The 22,321-nt window shown below is 43.5% G+C and overlaps 1 protein-coding gene across 2 annotated transcripts in view; it reads left to right on the top strand.

The window, feature by feature from the left end:
• LOC112240036 (zinc finger E-box-binding homeobox 2) overlaps window positions 1–22,321 on the top strand; it is a 67,900-nt gene that overhangs the window by 26,465 nt on the left and 19,114 nt on the right. For both annotated transcript variants that reach the window (XM_042330092.1, XM_042330085.1), the window contains exon 2: window positions 18,468–18,764. In XM_042330092.1, coding sequence (XP_042186026.1) covers window positions 18,468–18,764 — 297 coding nt within the window. The remainder of the gene's footprint in view (window positions 1–18,467; window positions 18,765–22,321) is intronic.

Here is a 22,321-nt window from a genome sequence, read left to right as displayed (position 1 = left end):
GAAGTTGTTCTCAACTTCACACTATATACTACGCTGGGGGGTGTGGTCACACCTGCAGCATGCCCATCATATGTGTTTGTGTCAGATCAGGACAATATTATCCAGATAAGTATAGATGTATAGCTCAGTGTGATGTACTCTTTGGATTTTTTGCAAACCTTTAACAATACTTTTGGACAACAATTCTATTTCCCATTGCTCATTGAGATAGACATTATGTGATGCATTTTGGAAGAGGGTAGGTAGCCTTTTGATGCACATTGATGTAATACCAATATGTACCAAAGGGTGGTGCCTAGTCTGCTTATTAAAGCAGGCAGAGAGTGGAAGTGGCATGCTGCAGGTGTATGGTGGATAAACTATGTTCTGTTACTCTGCACGCAAAGATGGGGACAACCAACCAATCAATTAACATGTTATATGTCCAAACCCCCATTCTATTCCCTCATTTACAGCAGAGCCCTGAGTACTGCAGTAACATCGAGCCACTGATACAGGACTAGTAAAGGGGAACAGGGAGACCGGGACGCAGGGGAACAGGGAGACCGGGACGCAGGGGAACAGGGAGACCGGGACGCAGGGGAACAGGGAGACCGGGACGCAGGGGAACAGGGAGACCGGGGACGCAGGGGAACAGGGAGACCGGGGACGCAGGGGAACAGGGAGACCGGGGACGCAGGGGAACAGGGAGACCGGGGACGCAGGGGAACAGGGAGACCGGGGACGCAGGGGAACAGGGAGACCGGGGACGCAGGGGAACAGGGAGACCGGGGACGCAGGGGAACAGGGAGACCGGGGGACGCAGGGGAACAGGGAGACCGGGGACGCAGGGGAACAGGGAGACCGGGGACGCAGGGGAACAGGGAGACCGGGGGCCCGGGGACGCAGGGGAACAGGGAGACCGGGGACGCAGGGGAACAGGGAGACCGGGGACGCAGGGGAACAGGGAGACCGGGGACGCAGGGGAACAGGGAGACCGGGGACGGGGGACAGGGAGACCGGGACGCAGGGGAACAGGGAGACCGGGGACGTAGGGGAACAGGGAGATAGGGGACTAGGGGTTTAACAGGGAGACCGGGGATAGGGGAACAGGGAGATAGGGGACTAGGGGTTTACAGGGAGACCTGGGATAGGGGAACAGGGAGACCGGGGACTAAGGGGAACAGGGAGACTTTGTTGAATGGGAACAGGGAATTCGCTTAGGGGGACAGGGGGCCCAAACTCAGGAGGAAGGGGGCCCGGATTAGAAAGGGGACGAGGGGGACGGGGACGCAGGGGGACCGGGACGCAGGGGGACCGGGACGCAGGGGGACGGGGAGACAGGGAGACCGGGACGCAGGAGAACTGCTCCTGTCGTATAGATTTAGTTACTAGATGTTTAAATGTGCTCCTGTCGTATAGATTTAGTCAATAGTTACTAGATGTTTACATGTGCTCCTGTTGTATAGATTTAGTTATGGTCGACTAAGCAAAGTCTTTGTTGAATGTAACATTGTATTCCTTAGTGTGTGAGGACTGTGTCATTCCAAATCTCATGAAAATGTTTAAGATTAGAAAGAGACAAAGCGTGCATCCAGAATGGCTCCTATTCCCTATATAGTGCACTACATTAAACCAGAGCCCTATGGGTCCTGAATGGCCCCTATTCCCTATATAGTGCACTACATTAAACCAGAGCCCTATGGGTCCTGATCAGAAGCAGTGCACTACATTAAACCAGAGCCCTATGGGTCCTGGTCAGAAGCAGTGCACTACATTAAACCAGAGCCCTATGGGTCCTGGTCAGAAGCAGTGCACTACATTAAACCAGAGCCCTATGGGTCCTGGTCAGAAGCAGTGCACTACATTAAACCAGAGCCCTATGGGTCCTGGTCAGAAGCAGGGCACTCCATTAAACCAGAGCCCTATGGGTCCTGGTCAGAAGCAGGGCACTCCATTAAACCAGAGCCCTATGGGTCCTGGTCAGAAGCAGGGCACTCCATTTGGGATTTACTCAAAGTGTTGTGAATACCAGGCATACCATCCAAACCTCAGCCCTCATGATCTCTCAGAACACAACATAAAATAAGTTTCAACTCAACCAGAATCGAAACACAGAACTATCCCACGTATCTGTTAAATTCAAAAGAGGAGATTTATTTAGCTCCACCATATTAAAACCTTTTGTGTTTCCTTGTGAGATTGTTTTAATATTCTATACACAGAACCACCAGTGTGTGGTTTTGTTCACATGTAAAAAGTAAAGAACCCACATCAGAAAGAACTGAAAGATGCAATGAAGCACTTTCATGTGCCCCCCTCCCCAAAAGCCATTTATAGAGTGGTGTGAGAGCCTGGGAGATGACAGAGCAGTTAATGAGCTCAACTGCAGTTGGGTTTTTGATTCATATGCGGTGTGGTTCAGTGTGTGTGTGTGTGTGTGTGTGTGTGTGTGTGTATTTGTGTTGTGGTCGGTGTGTGGGACGGGTCCCTCCATGCCTTCCAACCCAACCCAACATACATGGAACAGAGCAGAGCTCAGGCAAGGCACAGCCGCACAGGGGTAAGGCAGGACGCCTCAAAATAGTCTACAATTCTTGCTCTAACCAACTCCACTCACCGACATTACATACATACACACACACACACACACATTTTTTGAGCATTTGTGTAAATGGTGAGAAGGACTAGTGTGGTTTTCTTGGTTTGCTGTCAAGATGATTTCCGCTAATTGTTGTTTATGTGAAGACCTTGTTGAAGACTTGAAAATAAATGTTCTTTATCTATTTGTCTCGTCTCGCCCCTTTCTGCTCTTGTCTTTCTCAGACAGTGCTCAGCCTCTCTCCTTCACAGTGCTCAGCCTCTCTCCTTCACAGTGCTCAGCCTCTCTCCTTCACAGTGCTCAGCCTCTCTCCTTTACAGTGCTCAGCCTCTCTCCTTCACAGTGCTCAGCCTCTCTCCACTCTTCCGCAGTAAAACAGTGCTCAGCCTCTCCTTGTCAGTGCTCAGCCTCTCTCCCCTCTCTTCACAGTAAAACAGTGCCCAGCCTCTCTCCTTCTTCACAGTAAAACAGTGCTCAGCCTCTCTCCCCTCTCTTCACAGTAAAACAGTGCTCAGCCTCTCTCCCCTCTCTTCACAGTAAAACAGTGCTCAGCCTCTCTCCCCTCTCTTCACAGTAAAACAGTGCTCAGCCTCTCTCCCCTCTCTTCACAGTAAAACAGTGCTCAGCCTCTCTCCCCTCTCTTCACAGTAAAACAGTGCTCAGCCTCTCTCCCTTCTCTTCACAGTAAAACAGTGCTCAGCCTCTCTCCCCTCTCTTCACAGTAAAACAGTGCTCAGCCTCTCTCCCTTCTCTTCACAGTAAAACAGTGCTCAGCCTCTCTCCCCTCTCTTCACAGTAAAACAGTGCTCAGCCTCTCCTTGTCAGTGCTCAGCCTCTCTCCACTCTCAGGAGACTGAACAAGAATATAGGTAGATCCATTGTTAGCCCTTCTGCAGTTTGGTTTAGTGAACAACTGAGTGTTGCTATGCATTTTCTTCATGAGACCCAGATCCCATATCCCTGATCACATATCCCATATCCCATATCCCCGATCCCTGATCTCATATCCCACACTCCGATCCCCGATCCCTGATCTCATATCCCACACTCCGATCCCATATCCCACACGCCGATCCCTGATCCCATATCCCATACTCCGATCCCCAATCCCTGATCCCATATTCCGATCCCCGATCCCATATCCCAATCCCCGATACCATATCCCATATCCCGATCACTGTTGTAGCTAGATATGTAGCTGATACATATAGGAACAGATATAGCCCTTGGTTCACTCCAGTCCTGACTGCCCTTAACCAACACAAAAACATCCTATGGCGTTCTGCATTAGCATCGAACAGCCCCCGTGATATGCAACATTTCAAGGAAGTTAGAAAAGCCAAGGCTAGCTTTTTCAAGCAGAAATTTGCATCCTGGCTACCCCTACCCCGGTCAACAGCACTGCACCCCCAACAGCAACTCGCCCAAGCCTTCCCCATTTCTCCTTCTCCAAAATCCAGTCAGCTGATGTTCTGAAAGAGCTGCAAAATCTGGACCCCTACAAATCAGCCGGGCTAGACAATCTGGACGCTTTCATTCTAAAACTATCTGCCGAAATTGTTGCAACACCTATTACTAGCCTGTTCAACCTCTTTCGTGTCGTCTGAGATTCCCAAAGATTGGAAAGCTGCCGCGGTCATCCCCCTCTTCAAAGGGGGAGACACTCTAGACACAAACTGCTACAGACTTATATATATCCTTCCCTGCCTTTCTAAGGTCTTCGAAAGCCAAGTCAACAAACAGATTACTGACCATTTAGAATCCCACCGTACCTTCTCCGCTATGCAATCTGGTTTCAGAGCTGGTCATGGGTCCACCTCAGCCACGTTCAAGGTCCTAAACGACATCATAACCGCCATCGATAAGAGACATTACTGTGCAGCCGTATTCATCGACCTGGCCAAGGCTTTCGACTGTCTTTTTTTTGCCTTTACCTCCCTTATCTCACCTCATTTGCTCACATTGTATATAGACTTATTTTTCTATTGTATTATTGACTGTATGTTTGTTTTACTCCATGTGTAACTCTGTTGTTGTATCTGTCGAACTGCTTTGCTTTATCTTGGCCAGGTCGCAATTGTAAATGAGAACTTGTTCTCAACTGGTCTACCTGGTTAAATAAAGGTGAAATAAATACATTTGTAGCTAGATAGATATGTAGCTAGATACGGTAGATAGATATGTTGCTAGATACAGTAAATAAATATGTAGCAAGAGATGGTAGCTAGATATGTAGCTAGAGAGATACGGTTGCTAGATATGTAGCTAGACTGATACAGTAGATAGGTATTTTTATTTTACCTTTATTTAACTAGGCAAGTCAGTTAAGAACAAATTCTTATTTTCAATGACAGCCTAGGAACAGTGGGTTAACCCCCTGTTCAGGGGCAGAACGACAGATTTGTACCTTGTCAGCTCGGGGGTTTGAACTTGCTACCTTCAAGTTACTAGTCCAACGCTCTAACCACTAGGCTACCCTGCCGCCCCAGAATGGAAGGGGGGGCCTCTGGTTGGTTCAGAGCAGAACGGAAGGGGGGGTGGCCTCTGGTTGGTTCAGAGCAGAACGGAAGGGGGGGCCTCTTCCTGTACTGGGTTTAGTGCTTCCCAAACTAGGGGTCGCCTGGTGCTTCTTCTATGCTGTTCCCTTTCTTTTTTTCTGTGTTGAAATGTCCATCTCTGGCACCTCAAGGATGCCTTGATAGGGGGGTGTCATTTTAACTATTACAACATGCTTTCTGAGGACGAGACTGACTGATCAGGGATGGTGCGCTGAGTGTCTTTTTATGCAGTAGTTCTGGACTCTTAGCTGACTAGATGCAGTAGTTCTGGACTCTTAGCTGACTAGATGCAGTAGTTCTGGACTCTTAGCTGACTAGATGCAGTAGTTCTGGACTCTTAGCTGACTAGATGCAGTAGTTCTGGACTCTTAGCTGACTAGATGCAGTAGTTCTGGACTCTTAGCTGACTAGATGCAGTAGTTCTGGACTCTTAGCTGACTAGATGCAGTAGGTCTGGACTCTCTAGCTGACTAGGTGCAGTAGTTCTGGACTCTTAGCTGACTAGGTGCAGTAGGTCTGGACTAGATGCAGTAGTTCTGGACTAGCTGACTAGATGTGTTCAGTAGTTCTGGACTCTTAGCTGACTAGGTGCAGTAGTTCTGGACTCTTAGCTGACTAGATGCAGTAGTTCTGGACTCTTAGCTGACTAGATGCAGTAGTTCTGGACTCTTAGCTGACTAGATGCAGTAGTTCTGGACTCTTAGCTGACTAGATGCAGTAGTTCTGGACTCTTAGCTGACTAGATGCAGTAGTTCTGGACTCTTAGCTGACTAGGTGCAGTAGTTCTGGACTCTTAGCTGACTAGATGCAGTAGTTCTGGACTCTTAGCTGACTAGGTGCAGTAGGTCTGGACTCCTAGCTGACTAGGTGCAGTAGGTCTGGACTCCTAGCTGACTAGGTGCAGTAGTTCTGGACTCTTAGCTGACTAGATGCAGTAGTTCTGGACTCTTAGCTGACTAGATGCAGTAGGTCTGGACCCCTAGCTGACTAGGTGCAGTAGGTCTGGACTCCTAGCTGACTAGGTGCAGTAGGTCTGGACTCTTAGCTGACTAGATGCAGTAGGTCTGGACTCTTAGCTGACTAGGTGCAGTAGTTCTGGACTCTTAGCTGACTAGGTGCAGTAGTTCTGGACTCTTAGCTGACTAGGTGCAGTAGTTCTGGACTCTTAGCTGACTAGGTGCAGTAGGTCTGGACTCCTAGCTGACTAGGTGCAGTAGGTCTGGACTCCTAGCTGACTAGGTGCAGTAGGTCTGGACTCCTAGCTGACTAGGTGCAGTAGTTCTGGACTCCTAGCTGACTAGGTGCAGTAGGTCTGGACCCCTAGCTGACTAGATGCAGTAGGTCTGGACCCCTAGCTGACTAGATGCAGTAGGTATGGACTCCTAGCTGACTAGATGCAGTAGGTATGGACTCCTAGCTGACTAGATGCAGTAGGTCTGGACCCCTAGCCGACTAGGTGCAGTGGGTCTGGACCCCTAGCCGACTAGGTGCAGTGGGTCTGGACCCCTAGCCGACTAGGTGCAGTGGGTCTGGACCCTAGCCGACTAGGTGCAGTGGGTCTGGACCCCTAGCCGACTACGTGCAGTGGGTCTGGACCCCTAGCCGACTTGCTGGTCGTGCTGTGAGCTGTATTCAGAGGTTGCTCAGGGACTTTCCCCATACGATCTTCTCTCATTTCAATATCGTGGGAGGATCTGAAAGGATCTTTCTCTTTCTCTCTCTTTCTCTCTCTCTCTCTGTCTCTCTGTCTGTCTCTGTCTCTCTGTCTCTCTGTCTGTCTCTCTATCTCTCTCTCTATCTCTGCCACTATCTATCTATCTCTCTCTCTCTCTCACTTTATCTCTCTGTAGGATGTAGTGTCATCGTGTGGAGGTTGTTGTGACACGTGATGTGTTTTTATGGTTGTGTGGGGGATGTGTTTGTGTCTTTTTAGGTTAGTGAGGATTTCTCATTAAAGCTACAGTGTGTAACTTTTGGGGCCACCTGACCAAATGCACATAGAAATGTGAGTTATAGATCTGTCATTCTCATTGATAGGAACTCTCTCTCTCTCCCTCTCTCTTTCTCTCTCTCCTCTTTCTTTCTCTCTCTCCTCTTTCTCTCTCTCTCTCCTCTTTCTCTCTCTCTCCCTCTTTCTTTCTCTCTCTCCTCTCTTTCTTTCTCTCTCTCCTCTCTTTCTTTCTCTCTCTCCTCTCTTTCTTTCTCTCCCTTCACGCTCTCTTTCTCTGTCTCTCTCCTCTCTCCTCTCTCTGTCTCTCTCCCTCTCTTTCACCTTCTCCTTTTTCTCTCTCTCCTCTCTCTCTCTCCTCTCTCTCTCTCTCTCTCTCTCTCTCTCTCTCCCTTCGCGCTCTCTTTCTCTCTCCTCTCTCTCTCCTCTCTCTCTCCTCTCTCTGTCTCTCTCCCTCTCACCTTCTCCTTTTTCTCTCTCCCTCTCACCTTCTCCTTTTTCTCTCCTCTCTCTCTCGCCTCTCTCTCTCTCTCGCCTCTCTCTCTCTCTCTCTCTCGCCTCTCTCTCTCTCCCTCTCTTTCACCTTCTCCTTTTTCTCTCTCGTTATCTCTTTTCCCCACCCACGCATTTGCAGAGAGAAGCCACAGACGTTACTGATCAACACGCTATATGAATGATAACATATGGTTTCCACCCCTATCAATCATGCATCTGATGTTATACAAAATATAGACACTTGCTGAACAGTATTTGTACTGTTAATAACATGTAGGTTATTTTTTTAAACCATGAATAGACAGTAGGAATGTCATAAAGCTGCAGGTAAATATAAGGCTTTATCAATAATGAATGTTCCAGCTATGTCTTCATTCATATTCCTCTTATATCACCAATCAATTGAACAATAAAAAATGGTTATTCTGCGTATAAGTTGAATATGTGTGGCCACAGACATTAGTTTGTAGTTGATATCTAATCTATTACCTGTTTAGAATTTATAGAAAACATAGACTTATTCTATACTGTCTGCTTTAATATAATGTTCAGTCTCTCTGGCTGCAGTCAGACCAGTCCAAACGAGGGCAGAGAGAGCAATGGACCTGTCTGTCTGTCAGACCAGTCCAAACAAGGGCAGAGAGAGAGCAGTTGACCTGTCTGTTAGACCAGTCCAAACGAGGGCAGAGAGAGAGCAGTGGACCTGTCTGTTAGACTAGTCCAAACGAGGGCAGAGAGAGCAATGGACCTGTCTGTCTGTTAGACCAGGACAAATGAGGGCAGAGAGAGAGCAGTGGACCTGTCTGTCTGTTAGACCAGTCCAAATGAGGGCAGAGAGAGCAATGGACCTGTCTGTCTGTTAGACCAGGCCAAATGAGGGCAGAGAGAGAGCAGTGGACCTGTCTGTTAGACCAGGCCAAACGAGGGCAGAGAGAGCAATGGACCTGTCTGTCTGTCAGACCAGTCCAAACGAGGGCAGAGAGAGCAATGGACCTGTCTGTCTGTTAGACCAGTCCAAACGAGGGCAGAGAGAGCAGTGGGCCTGCTTGCCTGACAGACAGATTGACAGTGTTGATAGAAGAGATGTAGTGGGAGGTGTTTGTTCTTAGATGTGGTACACCGTACCTCTGACTCATTGTAAGAATGTAAAAAAGACACTTTGGTATTTGCAGACATTGCTCTGTGTTAGTGTTTTTGGCAAGCTCATCTCAAAAATGTCCTCTTCATCATCCTCATCAACACTGCTGAACTATGGATAAACACACGATGGATTTCTGTCTTTGCTACTGTGATCATAGGTAGGCTAGTGTAACTATATGTCCTGCTTGTTCTGGTGTCTCTGTGTCTGTCTCACTCCGGCGCTCGAGTAAAGTAGTAGTCGACCTTTTGGTGATCGAGTGAGAAATAGTTTCTTGGGTTGTTTCAGTTTAAATATTTTTTTCACATTTGAATCGAAACAATGATACAGTTATCTCTATTTTATAATGGAGAAATGTCTGGAGAGCTAGAATATGTCTTTAAAAAACCATCTGCATTTATTTTAGTAAGATTTTTATTGAAATTGCACAAGCTAAGTTAAATTACTGTATATTACTTGTGTCGCTAGTTCATCACTACACTGAACAAACAGGTGTTTCGCTCCTCCATCTTTACGGTTTCCTCTGACTGTCTTGAGAAATATTGTTGGCGTTTACTGTCGATGTGTCCTCGTCCTATGACTTACACGTCACCTGCTGTACAATTGTCGATTTCATTTCTAATTCTTCAGAGCGTCGAGATACAGATTTTATTTTTATTCTATGTCAGAAGAAGAGTTTTCCGTTTGAAAGTGCAGATAACTCTTGTCTGGGTGTGCTAAGTAACACAATGCAGACAAGGGAAGTGTGTTAGTCTATATTTTCCATTTAATCCAACATTTTTTTAAATCTTTTTTTTACGCTTATTTTATTGGGGTCTATTCTATTGGTCTATTGGTCTATTCTATTGCTCTATTGGTCTATTCTATTGGTCTTTTCTATTGGTCTGTTGGTCTATTCTATTGGTCTATTGGTCTATTCTATTGGTCTATTCTATTGGTCTGTTGGTCTATTCTATTGGTCTATTCTGTTGGTCTATTCTATTGGTCTATTCTATTGGTCTGTTGGTCTATTCTATTGGTCTATTGGTCTGTTGGTCTATTCTATTGTTCTGTTGGTCTATTCTATTGGTCTGTTGGTCTAGTCTATTGGTCTGTTGGTCTAGTCTATTGGTCTGTTGGTCTATTCTATTGGTCTGTTGGTCTATTCTATTGGTCTATTCTATTGGTCTGTTGGTCTATTCTATTGGTCTATTCTATTGGTCTGTTGGTCTATTCTATTGGTCTATTCTATTGGTCTATTGGTCTAGTCTATTGGTCTAGTCTATTGGTCTATTGGTCTAGTCTATTGGTCTATTGGTCTAGTCTATTGGTCTATTGGTCTATTCTATTGGTCTGTTGGTCTATTCTATTGGTCTATTGGTCTATTCTATTGGTCTATTGGTCTATTCTATTGGTCTGTTGGTCTATTCTATTCTGTTGGTATATTGGTCTATTCTATTGGTCTATTGGTCTAGTCTATTGGTCTATTGGTATATTCTATTGGTCTATTGGTATATTCTATTGGTCTATTGGTATATTCTATTGGTCTACTGGTCTATTCTATTGGTCTATTCTATTGGTCTATTCTATTGGTCTGTTGGTCTAGTCTGTTGGTCTAGTCTGTTGGTCTAGTCTGTTGGTCTAGTCTGTTGGTCTATTGGTCTAGTCTATTGGTATATTGGTCTAGTCTATTGGTATATTGGTCTAGTCTATTGGTCTATTCTATTGGTCTAGTCTGTTGGTCTATTCTATTGGTCTATTGGTCTATTCTATTGGTCTATTCTATTGGTCTATTGGTCTAGTCTGTTGGTCTGTTGGTCTAGTCTTGGTCTATTGGTCTAGTCTATTGGTCTAGTCTAGTATATTGGTCTGGTCTAGTCTATTGGTCTAGTCTGGTCTATTGGTATATTGGTCTAGTCTGTTGGTCTGTTGGTCTAGTCTTGGTCTATTGGTCTAGTCTATTGGTCTAGTCTAGTCTATTGGTCTAGTCTGGTCTATTGGTATATTGGTCTAGTCTATTGGTATATTGGTCTAGTCTATTGGTCTATTTTATTGGTCTAGTCTGTTGGTCTAGTCTGTTGGTCTATTCTATTGGTCTATTGGTCTAGTCTATTGGTCTATTGGTCTATTCTATTGGTCTATTCTATTGGTCTATTCTATTGGTCTATTGGTCTAGTCTATTGGTCTAGTCTGTTGGTCTAGTCTGTTGGTCTAGTCTGTTGGTCTAGTCTGTTGGTCTAGTTTGTTGGTCTATTGGTCTAGTCTGGTCTAGTCTATTGGTATATTGGTCTAGTCTATTGGTATATTGGTCTAGTCTATTGGTATATTGGTCTAGTCTGGTCTAGTCTATTGGTCTATTGGTCTATTCTATTGGTCTATTCTATTGGTCTATTCTATTGGTCTATTCTATTGGTCTGTTGGTCTATTCTATTGGTCTATTCTATTGGTCTATTGGTCTATTCTATTGGACTATTCTATTGGTCTGTTGGTCTATTCTATTCTGTTGGTATATTGGTCTATTCTATTGGTCTATTGGTCTAGTCTATTGGTCTATTGGTCTAGTCTATTGGTCTATTGGTCTAGTCTATTGGTCTATTGGTATATTCTATTGGTCTATTGGTATATTCTATTGGTCTATTCTGGTCTATTCTATTGGTCTATTCTATTGGTCTATTCTATTGGTCTGTTGGTCTAGTCTGTTGGTCTAGTCTGTTGGTCTATTGGTCTAGTCTATTGGTCTGTTGGTCTATTCTATTGGTCTGTTGGTCTAGTCTATTGGTCTATTCTATTGGTCTAGTCTATTGGTCTATTGGTCTAGTCTATTGGTCTATTGGTCTATTGGTCTAGTCTATTGGTCTATTGGTCTATTCTATTGGTCTAGTCTATTGGTCTATTGGTCTAGTCTATTGGTCTATTGGTCTATTGGTCTAGTCTATTGGTCTATTGGTCTATTCTATTGGTCTATTCTATTGGTCTATTCTATTGGTCTGTTGGTCTATTCTATTGGTCTATTGGTCTATTCTATTGGTCTATTGGTCTATTCTATTGGTCTGTTGGTCTATTCTATTCTGTTGGTATATTGGTCTATTCTATTGGTCTATTGGTCTAGTCTATTGGTCTATTGGTATATTCTATTGGTCTATTGGTATATTCTATTGGTCTATTGGTATATTCTATTGGTCTATTGGTATATTCTATTGGTCTACTGGTCTATTCTATTGGTCTATTCTATTGGTCTATTCTATTGGTCTGTTGGTCTAGTCTGTTGGTCTAGTCTGTTGGTCTAGTCTGTTGGTCTAGTCTGTTGGTCTAGTCTGTTGGTCTATTGGTCTAGTCTATTGGTATATTGGTCTAGTCTATTGGTATATTCTATTGGTCTAGTCTGTTGGTCTATTCTATTGGTCTATTGGTCTATTCTATTGGTCTATTCTATTGGTCTATTCTATTGGTCTATTGGTCTAGTCTGTTGGTCTGTTGGTCTAGTCTTGGTCTATTGGTCTAGTCTATTGGTCTGGTCTAGTCTATTGGTCTAGTCTAGTATATTGGTCTGGTCTAGTCTATTGGTCTAGTCTGGTCTATTGGTATATTGGTCTAGTCTGTTGGTCTGTTGGTCTAGTCTTGGTCTATTGGTCTAGTCTATTGGTCTAGTCTAGTATATTGGTCTGGTCTAGTCTATTGGTCTAGTCTGGTCTATTGGTATATTGGTCTAGTCTATTGGTATATTGGTCTAGTCTATTGGTCTATTTTATTGGTCTAGTCTGTTGGTCTAGTCTGTTGGTCTATTCTATTGGTCTATTGGTCTAGTCTATTGGTCTATTGGTCTATTCTATTGGTCTATTGGTCTATTGGTCTATTGGTCTAGTCTGTTGGTCTAGTCTGTTGGTCTAGTCTGTTGGTCTAGTCTGTTGGTCTAGTCTGTTGGTCTAGTCTGTTGGTCTAGTTTGTTGGTCTATTGGTCTAGTCTGGTCTAGTCTATTGGTATATTGGTCTAGTCTATTGGTATATTGGTCTAGTCTGGTCTAGTCTATTGGTCTATTGGTCTATTCTATTGGTCTATTCTATTGGTCTATTCTATTGGTCTATTCTATTGGTCTGTTGGTCTATTCTATTGGTCTATTCTATTGGTCTATTGGTCTATTCTATTGGACTATTCTATTGGTCTGTTGGTCTATTCTATTCTGTTGGTATATTGGTCTATTCTATTGGTCTATTGGTCTAGTCTATTGGTCTATTGGTCTAGTCTATTGGTCTATTGGTATATTCTATTGGTCTATTGGTATATTCTATTGGTCTATTGGTATATTCTATTGGTCTACTGGTCTATTCTATTGGTCTATTCTATTGGTCTATTCTATTGGTCTGTTGGTCTAGTCTGTTGGTCTAGTCTGTTGGTCTAGTCTGTTGGTCTAGTCTGTTGGTCTATTGGTCTAGTCTATTGGTATATTGGTCTAGTCTATTGGTATATTGGTCTAGTCTGTTGGTCTATTCTATTGGTCTAGTCTGTTGGTCTATTGGTCTATTCTATTGGTCTATTCTATTGGTCTATTCTATTGGTCTATTGGTCTAGTCTGTTGGTCTGTTGGTCTAGTCTGTTGGTCTAGTCTTGGTCTATTGGTCTAGTCTATTGGTCTAGTCTAGTCTATTGGTCTGGTCTAGTCTATTGGTCTAGTCTGGTCTATTGGTATATTGGTCTAGTCTATTGGTATATTGGTCTAGTCTATTGGTCTATTTTATTGGTCTAGTCTGTTGGTCTATTCTATTGGTCTATTGGTCTGTTGGTCTATTGGTCTGGTCTATTCTATTGGTCTATTCTATTGGTCTATTGGTCTAGTCTGTTGGTCTAGTCTGTTGGTCTATTGGTCTAGTCTATTGGTCTATTGGTCTAGTCTGGTCTAGTCTATTGGTATATTGGTCTAGTCTATTGGTATATTGGTCTAGTCTATTGGTATATTGGTCTAGTCTGTTGGTCTAGTCTGTTGGTCTAGTCTGTTGGTCTAGTCTATTGGTCTATTCTTTTGGTCTATTGGTCTATTGGTCTAGTCTGTTGGTCTAGTTTATTGGTATATTGGTCTAGTCTGTTGGTCTAGTCTGTTGGTCTAGTCTATTATGTACATATTGCAAGATTCCCCTTGATCACCATAAAATTAGTCACTCCTTTTCCCCTCCACTATTTAAAATGAACAAATGCAAACATGTTCCTGGTTTCTTCATCTGTATATGTAGTTGTAACGGTGAATTGATACTGTAACATTGACCCATATGGTTTCTTCATCTGTATATGTAGTTGTAACGGTGAATTGATACTGTAACATTGACCCATATGGTTTCTTCATCCCTTCGTAGATGTTAATTTTGACTTCCGTGGAAGTCAGATCGCAAATTAAAATGAGGAACATATTATTTCAATTTCATAATACAATATATTTAATTGTAATATTAATGATATAGTTAAAAAAATATATATATATATATATTTGTCAATGTTCTACATTGCTGGGTTATTACATTATAGATATATATATATATATATATATGGACTCCTAAAAGCAAGTGTTCAGTTGGTCAGTCCAAATAGTTTTGATTATACTGTCATGTGATGACAGAGTGACAGAGACAGTAGATAATACTATTTACAAAATATAAATAACTTGCATATATTTTATAGTCAACTTTGTAATGAAACAAGACTTCCCACATGGATTGATCAAGTCCAGAACAAAACACTGGTACCATAACCTGGCATTGGGTTGCCACACCACATGGTTTAAGAACTGGGTATTGTGCAGTGTATGACTCCATATAGTTTTTTTATATGACTCCATATAGTTTTTTTATATGACTCCATATAGTTTTTTTATATGACTCCATATAGTTTTTTTATATGACTCCATATAGTTTTTTTATATGACTCCATATAGTTTTTTTTATATGACTCCATATAGTTTTTTATATGACTCCATATAGTTTTTTTTATATGACTCCATATAGTTTTTTTATATGACGCCATATAGTTTTTTTATATGACTCCATATAGTTTTTTTATATGACTCCAGTTTGGCTTGTTAGCTCATCTCTTATCTCCCTTCACTGAGATCAAGATGGAACTTCAATCCATTACTTTTACAGGAGATGAAATTGAGATCAAATCTGTTCGTTGAAAGGACGGGAGGGGGAGGGAGGTAGAGGGGGAGGGAGGTAGAGGGGGAGGGGGAGGGAGGTAGGGGGGGGAGGGAGGTAGAGGGGGAGGGAGGTAGAGGGGGGGAGGTAGGTAGGGACAACTATATGATCCATGTTACAGCAGGTTGTTGAGGTCAGACTGGTAAGGCCCATTGTGCTCTGGTAGGGCCCATTGTGCTCTGGTAGGACCCATTGAGCTCTGGCAGGGTCCGTGGGGCTCTGGCAGGGTCCGTGGGGCTCTGGCAGGGTCCGTGGGGCTCTGGCAGGGTCCGTGGGGCTATGGCAGGGTCCGTGGGGCTCTGGCAGGGTCCGTGGGGCTCTGGCAGGGCCCGTGGTGCTCTGGCAGGGCCCGTGGTGCTCTGGTAGGGCCCGTGGTGCTCTGGTAGGGCCCGTGGTGCTCTGGCAGGGCCCGTGGTGCTCTGGCAGGGCCCGTGGTGCTCTGGTAGGGCCCGTGGTGCTCTGGTAAACAGTAGTGCACTATATGGGGAATAGAGTGCCATATGAGACTCTGCCATACAGTCAGTCCCGAACCAAGCAGAGAGAGAGAGAGCCATGGTCTGGTCCGCATTACCTCACAAATTGAATCTAATTTTCTCTCCCATGACAGTGAGTGACAGTGCGCCTCATGTGCAGTACCCGGCCCAGGGACGGCTTTCATTATCTGAAAACTTGATTTATTTATTTGAATAGCGAGTGCATTCTTCAGACTCTTTTGTATTGAGTCAGAACATATAAATCCAAGAGGTTGAACAGTGGAGAGGAGAGGAGAGAGGAGAGGACACGAGAAGACAGGCGAGAAGAGGCTGAGGGGACACGAGAAGACAGGAGAGGCTGAGAGGACACGAGAAGACAGGAGAGGCTGAGAGGACACGAGAAGACAGGAGAGGCTGAGAGGACACGAGAAGACAGAAGAGGCTGAGAGGACACGAGAAGACAGGAGAGGCTGAGAGGACACGAGAAGACAGGCGAGAAGAGGCTGAGGGGACACGAGAAGACAGGAGAGGCTGAGAGGACACGAGAAGACAGGCGAGAAGAGGCTGAGGGGACACGAGAAGACAGGAGAGGCTGAGAGGACACGAGAAGACAGGCGAGAAGAGGCTGAGGGGACACGAGAAGACAGGAGAGGAGAGAATGAGGGGACAGGAGAGGAGAGAATGAGGGGACAGGAGAGCCATTTTGCATGTAACGTGGGATGGGATGCCTGAGTCATATTGCAACCGTTTATGACGCTCTCGGTGCTGCATCATTGTTAAGGCTGATCAGTCAGCCCTCAGGGGACTGTTTTGATGACTGTCACAACAAGAACACTCACCATATTAATATCCGTGTTGTATCAGTCGTACCATGACAGTAATGACATTAGCTTCAGTGAGATGCCTATCGTCTCTGCCAGGCATCACCTCATCTAGGATCTTCAAAGTCTTCATAGAACACAGCAGAGCTGGAACATCCCTCTTTGTTTCCTCTACCTGGCAATAAGACGGTGAAGAGTAGATCGTTTATGACTAGTGAAGTTAGCGGAGGTGGGGGGGGGGCATTGTGAACAGTGCAGGTCAGCTGAAGCATGCATACTGTGAGAGAAACAGAGGAGAGCAGATGTGATGAATATTACAATGCATCATTTTTTTTTTAATTAAAAATTGTATTTTTTTTACCTTTTTATTTAACTAGGCAAGTCAGTTAAGAACATTCTTATTTACAATGACGGCCTAGGAACAGTGGGTTAACTGCCTGTTCAGGGGCAGAACAGTGAGCTACCCCCCTCTCCGAGCCCACTGGCCCACCTCTCCACAACAGTCAGAGCATCGCAGTCAGAATGGCAAAGGTCACACCTCAGTTTAGTCACCTCAGCTCTTCTGTATATTCAGTCAGTGGGGACGATGAAGTGTGCCGGGGCCATAAAGATGACTCTTTTTGTATATGGCAGTGGGCTCCCCAAACATGAACTCATCTGCTCACTCTCTGTGTCAACACAATCACGTAAGACAGAAAAACCTGAGGGGTCCTTTCAATTTGACTTTGCTTTTCAAGTCAAACCTAGATATTTAAATAGTTAAATAGAACAGAAGTGGGGGAAAAAAAAAAAAAAGAACCCAGTCATAACGCTAGATTTAAAGAGTTAAACATACCAGTAAACTCCTTGGTTATTGACATCCGCTACCAACGCAAGGCATGAGAATTCACATGTAACAGTTTTAATTTGTTGTTGGGTTAAGGTTACACATACGAACTGGGGACAATCGGGATGTATTTATTTAAATGTTTTCCCATCTCATTCAGTCTGTACACAGACATTTAAATAAATACATTTAATATGGCATCGACTTTTGGTGTTTACGTTGACGGTGTGTTTGTTGTGTTAGTGTTTGACTCCATTTGATGTTTCATGAATAGTTTTATTACAAAAGAAAGTCAAGAAGACAAATATTATATATCAGGTTAAGATATTCCAGTGCCAATGCTGCAAATATCTTTTGGGAAACTACTATCAAAGCCACACATAGCAGAGCGCCATCTTTAGTGAGGGGTTCTATGTAATAATGTATATTGTATAAACCCCATCAATATTAATTAGTATATGTAATAATATATATTGTATAAACCACATCAATATTAATTAGTATATGTAATAATGTATATTGTATAAACCCCATCAATATTAATTAGTATATGTAATAATGTATATTGTATAAACCCCATCAAGGTTAATTAGTATATGTAATAATGTATATTGTATAAACCCCATCAATATTAATTAGTATATGTAATAATGTATATTGTATAAACCCCATCAAGATTAATGGTTCTATGTAATAATGTATATTGTATAAACCCCATCAAGATTAATGGTTATATGTATATTGTATAAACCCCATCAAGATTATTGGTTCTATGCAGTGATAAACACATCAAATAGAATGTGTGGTTCTATATGGTAATGATTAGATAATTAGCCAATCAGAGCGAGGGGGGGGGGGCACCAGAGGATCTTGGGAAATACATCTAAAATCCTAAATTGTTGTCTATGTGATGGTAAAAAGAGTGTCTTTTACAGTCCCTCCCTTGTGTGTGTGCGTGCATGTGGTTGTGATCATCATTTATTGTCTCTGTGATGGAAAAATGTTTTGCTTTTTACAGTCCGTCTCTGATTTGAGTGGCGCTGGATAAAATACCAGTCTCACAGTTTGATGTTGGACTCTGCCGTTTCATACACTCCCCAGCTATACATTCTCTGTCAATTTTGAATTTGTTAAATGATCTTCCACTGTGTCAGATATGTAAAAACCACACAAATGATGTAACATACTGTCAGAAATAAGAGGGGTCTATGAACAGTGTGACAGTCTCTCTCGCTTTTTCACTCTGTCTCCCTTCCTCTCTCTCTCCCTCTCTCTCCCACCCCCTCTTGCATGCTCTCTCTCCCTTCCTCTCTCTCTCCCACCCCCTCTTGCATGCTCTCTCTCCCTCTCTCTCTCTCTCGCTCTCTTTCTTTCTTTCTCTCTCTTTCTTTCTCTTTCTCTCTCCCTTCCTCTCTCTCGCTTTCTTTCTCTCTTTCGGTGCCTCTGGCTCTCTCTTGCTCTCTCTCCACAGTGGACATCGAATGGGTCAGTTCTCTGGGCTCGGAGGGGGAGGATGGTGATGAGGTGGGTCTGTGGAGCCCGGAACCCCAGGACTACCAGGGCAGCCTGGACAAGACCAGTCTGACCCCCAGCGAGGGTGAGGGAGACGGGGAAGGGACCGATCCAGGAGGTACCCCCAGCCCCAGGGGCCAGTCAACCCAGCCCCAAAGCCCCATCCCCAGGGAGGGCCACTGGGCAGTGAGGGAAGAGGAGGTACCTAAGAGTGGGATAACTATGGACAGGAAGCAGGAATCTCTCATGACCTACAGTAAGTGTATCGCCAAAGAGGCCTAGTTCACACCCAGGTTGTACAACTAGGCCCGTTCTCATTACTCACTGTGTGTTTATTCCTGTTAGGAATAAACACACAGTTTAACATTTTTCTACTATTTATCTATTTTATCTCTCTGAATTGTTGGGAAGTAAGCATTTCACTGTTAGTTTGTAAACCTGTTCTTTACCAAGCATGTGACAAATAAAATGTGATTTAATTTGTCATCTTAAAGAGTCTCAAGTGTAGGATTAGTTTTTTTTTTTTTACATTCATCATAAAGAATCTTACATGGACACAAGTGATCTGATCCCGGATCAGCACTCCTCTGAGAAGCTGTCTTATGAAACCCCTCTTTCAAACCAGCCTGTGGGCTTTTTCATCTTCATTGGCATCTTTCAAAACGTATGTAGGTTGCAGCCTGACACAGAAGAGCCATTCCACCACAATGTCACAATATTTCCATGCAGCAAAGAGGTGACGTTACGATACTGAAATCAGTACCTTTCTTTTAGCTCGAAGACACACACGCTCGCCCACGGGAACACACAACGTTTTATTTAGAGCTGGAATCAAAGAATTACTCTTTCCTTCCCTAACAATCACTTTGGACTCTCTGTCTCTGTCTCTGTCGCTCTCTCGTCAATGGGACAATCAGTAAGAACAATAACCAAGGGTCAAAATAACCATACAAAGGACATTAACAATGGCATGCAGGTTGGTCTGTCAGACACTGTCCCTCATCTTATGGCAGGTAGCAACGTAGAGGCTCCCGAGTGGCGCAGCGGTCTAAGACATCTCAGTGCTCGAGCCGTCACGACAGACCCTGGTTTGAGTCCAGGCTGCATCACAACTGGCCGTGATTGGGAGTCCCATAGGGCGGCACACAATTGGCCCAGCGTCGTCCGAGTTAGGTTTTGGCCAGAGTAGGTTGTCATTGTAAATAAGAATTTGTTCCAAACTGACTTGGCTTAGTTAAATAAAGGTGAGATAGCAGCACACTACATTTACATGGATGCACTAACCCACAGCTCTCTGCATCCTCCCCCAACAGGATGGGTAGCCTATCCTCATTCATCTATTCAAAAGAAGATAAAGGGTTTCAAATTTGGGGAAACGGCACTCTCTTATTTTTTGTTCAATGTTTCACATTTTGTCAGGAAATGCAGCTCTGTCTCAGGTTCTGCTGTGGTGCAGTGGTTGCACAGCCTTTCCTCTACAGGGAGCCAGGTTTTCCTGTGTCTACCCTTCTCAATGTCAAGGCTGTGCTCACTGAGCCTGTACTTTGTCAAGGTTTTTCTAAGGTTTTGATCAGTAACCATGGTCAAATATTTAGCCACGGTGAACTGTCGATTTAGGGCCAGATAGCACTGCATTGTGCTTTGTGTTTGTGTTTGTGTTTCCCAATAATCAATGTAGTTTTGATTTGATTGTGTTGTAATTTGGTTTATTCTGATTGATTGGATGTTCTGGTCCTGAGGCTTCAGTATGTTAATAGAACAGGTTTGTGAACTCAGACCCAGGACCAGCTGGATGAGGGGACTCTTTTCTTTGCTCAGCTCTTGGCATTGCAGGGCTTGGTAATGATGTGAGAGGGGGTCACTGTATTTGAGATGTTTCCAAAACTGAATTGCTCTTTTTAAAGTTTTTATTATCAATGGATATTGGCTTAATTCTGCCCTGCATGCATTGTTTGTAGTTTCCCCTTGGACATGTAGGAGAACTCTGTGTGGATGGCTTCAATGGGGTGTTTGTCCCATTGGCTGAAACCCAATTTTAATAGGTATTTCAATTAGAAAAAGCTTTGTTTAATGGTGTAGAATGTCCTGCGTGCTTTCTCTCTGTTCCTTCACTGCCTCATTTAGGTGTCCAGATGAGCTTACTTTTAAACCTCAGTAATTGTGTGTGTGTATATATATATATATATAAATATAATTGTAGTGTGTGCAGTACTCTACGTATTTTGTACCAATTGAGACATCTTGTCTAATCTTCTGAGATCTGGATCTTCTCTGGAAAAATCATTATTATTATTATTATTATTATTATTATTATTATATATATATATATATAGTTGGTCTTTCTCACTCACTCACTCACTCACTCACTCACTCACTCACTCACTCACTCACTCACTCACTCACTCCTTCTCCTTTCTCCCTCACTCCTCTCTCACCTCATGTGATTTGGCAAAGCATGATGAAGGCAAAACCCAGTTTTTACAGCACTCAACCAGAGGCTCTTCCCTTGCCACATGAACAACAGATCAAAAAAATGCCAACATCTGCAAAGATTTGAAAAATATTCCTCAAAGTCTGTGACTGCTATGGAAGCTCAGCACGGAGCAGAGCACTCTTGACTGTCCTGTCTCGTCTTCTCTTTACATTACATTACTCTGACTGTCCTGTCTCGTCTTCTCTTTACATTACATCACTCCGACTGTCCTGTCTCGTCTTCTCTTTACTTTACATTACATCCCTCTGATTGTCATGTCTCGTCTTCTCTTTACTTTACATTACATCCCTCTGATTGTCATGTCTCGTCTTCTCTTTACTTTACATTACATCCCTCTGATTGTCATGTCTCGTCTTCTCTTTACTTTACATCACTGACTGTCCTGTCTCGTCTTCTCTTTACATTACATCCCTCTGAGTGTCCAGTCTTGTCTTCTCTTTACTTTACATCCCTCTGACTGTCCTGTCTTGTCTTCTCTTTACATTACATCCCTCTTACTGCCCTGTCTCGTCTTCTCTGTACTTTACATTACATCACTCTTACTGTCCTGTCTTGTCTTCTCTTCTCTTTACTTTACATCACTCTGACTGTCCTGTCTCGTCTTCTCTTTCCTTTACATCCCTCTGACTGTCCTGTCTCGTCTTCTCTTTACTTTACATTACATCACTCTGACTGTCCTGTCTTTACTTTACATTACATCACTCTGTGTCTTCTCTTTTTACTTTACATCACTCTGACTGTCCTGTCCTGTCTCGTCTACTCTTTACTTTACATCACTCTGACTGTCCTGTCTCGTCTTCTCTTTACTTTACATCACTCTGACTGTCCTGTCTCGTCTTCTCTTTCCTTTACATCACTCTGACTGTCCTGTCTTGTCTTCTCTTTCCTTTACATCACTCTTACTGTCCTGTCTCGTCTTCTCTTTACTTTACATCACTCTGACTGTCCTGTCTTGTCTTCTCTTTACTTTACATTACTCTAGCTGTCCTGTCTCGTCTTCTCTTTACTTTACTTTACATCCCTCTGATTGTCCTGTCTCGTCTTCTCTTTACTTTACATTACATCACTCTGACTGTCCTGTCTTGTCTTCTCTTTACATTACATCACTCTGACTGTCCTGTCTTGTCTTCTCTTCTCTTTACATTACATCACTCTGACTGTCCTGTCTTGTCTTCTCTTTACATTACATCACTCTTACTGTCCTGTCCTGTCTCGTCTTCTCTTTACTTTACATTACTCTGACTGTCCTGTCTCGTCTTCTCTTTACTTTACATCACTCTGACTGTCCTGTCTCGTCTTCTCTTTACTTTACATCACTC

The sequence above is a fragment of the Oncorhynchus tshawytscha genome, linkage group LG02 (genome assembly GCF_018296145.1).
Source record: "Oncorhynchus tshawytscha isolate Ot180627B linkage group LG02, Otsh_v2.0, whole genome shotgun sequence".
Classification (NCBI taxonomy): Eukaryota; Metazoa; Chordata; class Actinopteri; order Salmoniformes; family Salmonidae; genus Oncorhynchus; species Oncorhynchus tshawytscha.
This window is presented reverse-complemented; position numbering and strand designations above follow the sequence as displayed.